The sequence below is a fragment of the Morus notabilis genome, unplaced genomic scaffold (assembly GCF_000414095.1).
Source record: "Morus notabilis unplaced genomic scaffold, ASM41409v2 Scaffold101, whole genome shotgun sequence".
Classification (NCBI taxonomy): Eukaryota; Viridiplantae; Streptophyta; class Magnoliopsida; order Rosales; family Moraceae; genus Morus; species Morus notabilis.
The window spans coordinates 476,797-482,627 of record NW_010364303.1 but is presented as its reverse complement, the minus strand read 5'-3'; the positions used below and the strand labels follow the sequence as shown (position 1 = coordinate 482,627).

At 33.6% G+C, this 5,831-nt stretch overlaps 1 protein-coding gene across 2 annotated transcripts; it reads left to right on the top strand.

Annotated features, from left to right (window-relative positions):
• Positions 1–786: 786 nt before the first annotated feature.
• Positions 787–4,794, top strand: LOC21404878 (GDP-mannose transporter GONST2). 2 transcript variants are annotated; one of them, XM_024170992.1, is made up of 10 exons: positions 787–1,395; positions 1,487–1,616; positions 1,726–1,933; positions 2,112–2,251; positions 2,462–2,591; positions 2,904–3,002; positions 3,182–3,336; positions 3,438–3,554; positions 4,347–4,444; positions 4,531–4,794. In XM_024170992.1, the coding sequence occupies exons 2-10, from the start codon at positions 1,498–1,500 to the stop codon at positions 4,572–4,574; spliced, it is 1,110 nt and encodes a 369-aa protein (XP_024026760.1). In that variant the 5' UTR covers positions 787–1,395; positions 1,487–1,497; the 3' UTR covers positions 4,575–4,794. The 2 variants fall into 2 exon arrangements, with proteins under 2 accessions (XP_024026760.1, XP_010104666.1); XM_010106364.2 differs by having other exon boundaries at positions 787–1,616.
• The last annotated feature ends 1,037 nt before the right edge of the window (positions 4,795–5,831 follow it).

Below are 5,831 nucleotides of genomic sequence, written 5' to 3'. Positions count from 1 at the left end.
ATGACATAACAAAAACATGGCCTTCAAAAAATTATGTAATATTATATAATAGAAGAAAATTTTAGATTCAGACCTTTCACAGAGGCTTAGTTTGGTAGTGCTGTAGATTTTGAAAAAATTATTTTTAGTTGTGCTGAAGGAAGAAGTAGTTGTTACAAAAAATAACTGAGTGTTTAGTAAATTATAATTATAATAGTTATGCTGGTTCTAAAATCAGTGTAATAATATTTGGTAAATTATAAGGTTGAATTGCTGTGGATAGTAAAAAGTTACGACTATATTATATTATACTAAAATATAATATATATATATATATAATTACAATATTATATTATATTATATTATCAGTCTAAATTTTAGATTGAAGAGATTGTAAATTTTAAATTTCATTAAGAGTATTATGAGTATTATGAAAGTTTCATTAATTGTACTATGTTGATTTCTGCACAATTTAAAAATTAAAGTTATCTTTAGACTGTTTTTAATTTTAACTGTAAATTCTTAAAAAAAAATTTAAAAGGTATTTTTGAAGAGATTTATTAAACATTAAAATCAATTTATGTTACCAACGGTTTTAAAAGAAAAAAGTAATATCAAACTAAGCCGCGGCCATTTTATGTAATTACTCTCATATGATATGTACGGGCTTATAGAATGGTCCGAAATTTTTTATTTTTATTTTATTTTATTTTTAAGGTATGCAGTAGCCAGAGAGAAAGATTGAACAATGCGAAAATTTCACAGCAGACGCAAAAAGCGTTGCTGCAAAACCCCGCAATCCTTTCCTTTCTGGAATTCCCGAATTTTTCAAGTTCATTTTTTTTTTTCCGCACATCAGAGGGGGAAAAAATAAAAATAAAGGAAACATAAAACGCCAAATTCACTTCTTCTTCTCAAGGACTGTTTCTAAGTCACAGTCACAGAAAGAGGAGGAGATAGTTGAATTGAATTTACTCTGATAACAAGCATTCTTATTAATGGATGGTTCTGTTCTGAGTCGGAGGGGTTTGACTTTGGAAGCCTCGAAAATGGAGCCATCACCCCAATTATTCAAATCCCCCGGACGGTCCTCTCCGTCCTGGAATCTCGCTCTACCCACTTTTTCTTTCTCTTTCCCTTTCTTATTGCTCACATTACCATTCTCACTACAATCTCCTTTCTATTGTGTAAGTGTATATACATTATATATAGATATATATTTATACACGCGCACACAGTTCCTTGAGATCCACAATCTCGCCTTTTCCCTTCCCAATTTTGGCGGTTGCCCTTGCGTGCTGTTCAAAAAGATCGCATTCACGCCTTTTGCATGAATCTTTAAGTGATTGAATGAAAAAGAACGCAGATCAAGGCCATAGTTTCTGAGATTCTCTGACTGGGGAGAGTTTCTGAGAAGTATCTGAAATTTTCCGCCTCTTTGTTTAATTTTTTTTGGCAGTTTTTTCGGAGGCGTTTTTTCATCAACGTTTCGGATATTTTTTTTCAGGTGTTTGTAAAATGTCATCTGAATTCAGCTCAAACGGAGCTCAAAGCCATGAATTCGACTGCGAGGATCCGGTGAATGCCTCCACTAGAAGTATAGCTACAAATGCAGAACGTAGAGCTCTCATTGACAGGTTAATTACTTAAATTTTGCAATTTGATCATACAATTTTGGAAGATATATAATCAAGTTGCTACTCATCGTGTATTTGTGTTTGATTTATTTATTTTTTGTTCGACTAGATTTTTTAGAGGGAACAGAGGAGCAGTTAGCAGTCATGGAATTGAGGTTGATGGGGATGAAAAGCGTGAACATGGAATAGGGAAAAAGTCGGGACCCTTTTTGTCTGGGGCAGCTTATTGCATTTCTTCTTGTAGCATGATTTTGCTGAATAAAGTTGTTCTATCGGGTTATAACTTCAATGCTGGGATATCATTGATGTTTTATCAAGTGCGTTTCTCAATGCCTCTCTAAAAGTTTTTTTTTTTATTGCATATTTAAGAACATGAAAATGGGTGTTATCAGTTTCTGTTTCTCTTTCTAAATTTTAATATTTATGATTATGTTTATCGTGTATTTCCACAGGTTTAGGCAAAGTGCTTAATTTTTTACTTGTATGTTCCTGCAGAATCTAATTAGTTCTCTAGTTGTTGTTCTGCTGGGCTTCACTGGAGCGGCTTCGGTGGAAAAGCTTAACTCGAAGTTGATTATGGTCTGGATTCCTGTCAATGTAATCTTTGTTGGCATGCTTGTATCAGGCATGTATAGGTAAATGATTTTACGACTTTACATTTTTACGCCAATTGTTTATACTAGCGAAGGGACGTGATCCAAGTGGTGAAGAGAATATTACCGAGGAGCTCCATAATTGTGGTTTTTTCATGAATTATGTTTTATACGTTTCTAGCAAAAGTTGCTCGAGTTCTAATGTGCAAAGTTTCTACTAATCTTTTCTAGCTTCATTTTTTTTCTCCTCAGTTTGAAACACATAAATATAGCAATTGTGACCATTCTGAAGAATATGACGAATATCTTAACAGCAATTGGAGAATTGTACTTGTTCCGGAAACATCAAAATCAGAAAGTGTGGACTGTAATGTTCTTGATGGTAAGTGACACTAGTTTATTTCTTGTAGCCAACCAGGTTATTGTTCGTTTGCTTGTGATTGCTCTGTTTTCTTCACTAGTCACTTAGCCGTATAGACTCTGTGACGTGAGGCATAATATCCCTCATGCATCTATGTGAATGGCCCAAACAAGGAACGTCCAGCATTTTGATTAGTTAAGTGAAATCTTGATAGTTGTAGAGGATAAAATTTATGTTTACTTGGTTCTCCATTTACCACATGTGAACATTGTGTGTCTGTTCTGACTTACTAAAGCTTAAAGTTGATAGTTTGATTTTTCTTTTTCATTGCAGATTATTTCTGCTATAAGTGGTGGTATCACGGATCTTTCCTTCGATATAGTAGGTTATGCATGGCAAGTTTTGAATTGCGTTCTAACTGCAAGCTATTCGGTAGGTGAACTTAAATATTACATGTAATTCATACCGTCCCGCTTAGACCTGTTTGTGATCTTACAAATATGTGTTAGGATCTGTAATTTTATAATTGCACCATGAGAAACATGGTTCCTGGTGCAGAATCAATGTTTTACAAATGTAAATCAGTGTGCAAAATTTGCCCTTTATGACAGTTAACTCTACGGCGGGTCATGGATGAAGCAAAGAAAGCTACAAGATCAGGATCTCTAAATGAAGCTTCGATGGTGTTGCTGAATAATCTGTTATCTCTACCCTTTGCCATCTTCTTAATTCTCCTTTTTGGTGAATGGGAATATGTAATAAATGCGTAAGCTATTGCCTTTGATATTTTTTCTATATTATAATATTTTTCTTTTAACTAATTAACACTTCGTTTATGCTCACTTTTATATGGGTTTCTATATCCAGGGATGTCACCAAACTGCCAATGTTCTGGGTAGTTGCAACAGCTAGTGGGTTGCTTGGGCTCGCCATCAGCTTCACCTCTATGTGGTTTTTACATCAGACTGGCCCCACCACTTATAGGTACTTATGAATGGTTTGGCATAAAACTGACATTTCCACGAGTAAATTACCTCTGTGCTTTTACCGAAATGCAAAGTAATGTAATGGGAAAGGTAATGGGATTGGAAATGAAAGTAAAATAATAGAATTAAGAAAGTGTTTACTTGACTATTAGATAGTGTAATGGGAAACAACCTCATTCCTTTTTTTATGTTTACTAAAATTAGAAATGGCAATGTTATAAATGTAATCATTAAAATGTCCTTTTACACAAACAAATAATCATTGACTATATAGTAATTCATTAATGGTAGATAAGTAAATTTAGTTTTCATACCGTTTGGACAAAGGAATCAATACTAAGAGGGTGCAACGATTAACATTCTCTTTTCTCATTCCTTATATTGTGGGGGCCCACTAAATCTCCATTGCTTATTTTGTAAGTAAACACATTAATAGATGGAAAAAAGAATCACTCCTCACTTTCTCTTTGATGCTTGCATAGTAAACATGCCCTTAATGTAATTGTTATATTCTTTCTGTTGATAAATCTATATCATATGTCATAAGTTCTCAAAAAATAAAAAAAATAAAAAAATAAAATAAAAACACCTTCAGATTCAAACCTATATTGGCCTGAGATATCTTCCGTTGCTTAAGAAGATTGTAATTATCTTAAACCAAAAAATTTGTCTCTACTTAACAAATTTTGGCTTTATTCTTTGATAAGCTTATAACTACCATTTTTCGTTATCAGTTACCTGTTTCAGTTTCAAGTGAACTTCTCATCTTACATTGTGCTCTACTTTTCAGTCTGGTGGGTTCCTTAAACAAGATCCCTATCTCCATTGCTGGTTTAGTGTTATTCAAGGTGCCGTTGAGTCTATCAAACTCCTTCAGCATACTGTTTGGTAATTCACATGATCAACTCTAAAAACCATGACTACCTTATATTCCGGTTTGTTTCACTCACTTTTGTATTTTTACACTTGATCAGGTTTATTTGCTGGAGTCTTCTTTGCCAGGGCCAAAATGTCCTGATTCGAAACCTGACATTTTTTTTTTCTTTTGCGTGGTGGCTGCATGATCAGATACGAAGAAATTGAGTACAGGAGTCGGCTTACAAGCTTGCAAGAGTAGGATGAGGATACTTTTTTCCCCATTTTTACCAATACACATTTATACATGAGGTCTATAGCATCTCTTTTCGTGATTTATTGCCTTCTAATTCTTTCATTGAATTGTAAAAGAGACTGAAATCGATGTCATTTTCTGAATACGTGATAATTTTCTGTCTTAAGGTTTTCTTAAATCTTAATGCAAATGGTGTTATATATTCCTCGCAAGGATTTGCATCTTGCTGGTTCTTTCAGAGTGGAGTTCACATCTATTTATATAATTTTCTTGCACAGTCCTCTCTTGTCCGGAAGAGTTTATAATAGCACAAGCTTTCCAGTCAACTGTGCTTCTCAAGCTATTTGTTCTTAGTCAATCCGTCTGAATTTTGTTGGCTTTTTAACTGGGAGGGAGACCCCCCGGATGTGGTAGCCAAGCTTTTAGCTGACAAAGTTTAATGCAATCCTGGTTACTTTGCAAACAAAATAAATAATGTTAAAAATAAAATCAAATGAGTCTAGTTTATATAATTGCATTAGTATGTTGCTTATCAAATGCTTTGTATTATCTTTACATTCGTTGAGCCCAACACCAGAGACCTCAGCAGCAAACGTGAATAGAAGAACCAATAAGAAGAATAATTATAACTTTTGAATCCCTGTTTTTTGTTTCAAACTTGAGAATTAGAAGTCCAGCCATCTATTTATTAGCCAAAAAAAACAAAAAAACAAAAAAAAAAGAGGTCCTCATTTGTTTCCTACTCAAAACTTCCATGTATTTGAACTATCAATTCGCCCATTGGCTGACAAAGTAATTGCTCGGATTACTCCCACAAGTGAAAATAAGAGCGACAATTGAGTAAAAGTCAAAATAAATGTGAAATTAAAATATGCAAACGAAGGAAAAAAAAAAAAAAAAAAGCTTTAGCCAAAAGAAATTGAAAGGTACGCAAGAGTCATATAACCCTCATAAGGGCAAGCATTTAGTACCAACCCAAGCAGTAAGAACGAAGGCATAAAGTTCTCCCAGATTTCCTCTCCTTAATAAATCTTAATTAATTTCAGAATATAACCTGCAATCTACAATTTTTTATCATAATTTTTAACTGGAAATTGATACGTCAAAATTATCTTCATTTCCTAGATAGTAAAAACGTGTCCACACTGTACAGTGGCAGTATAA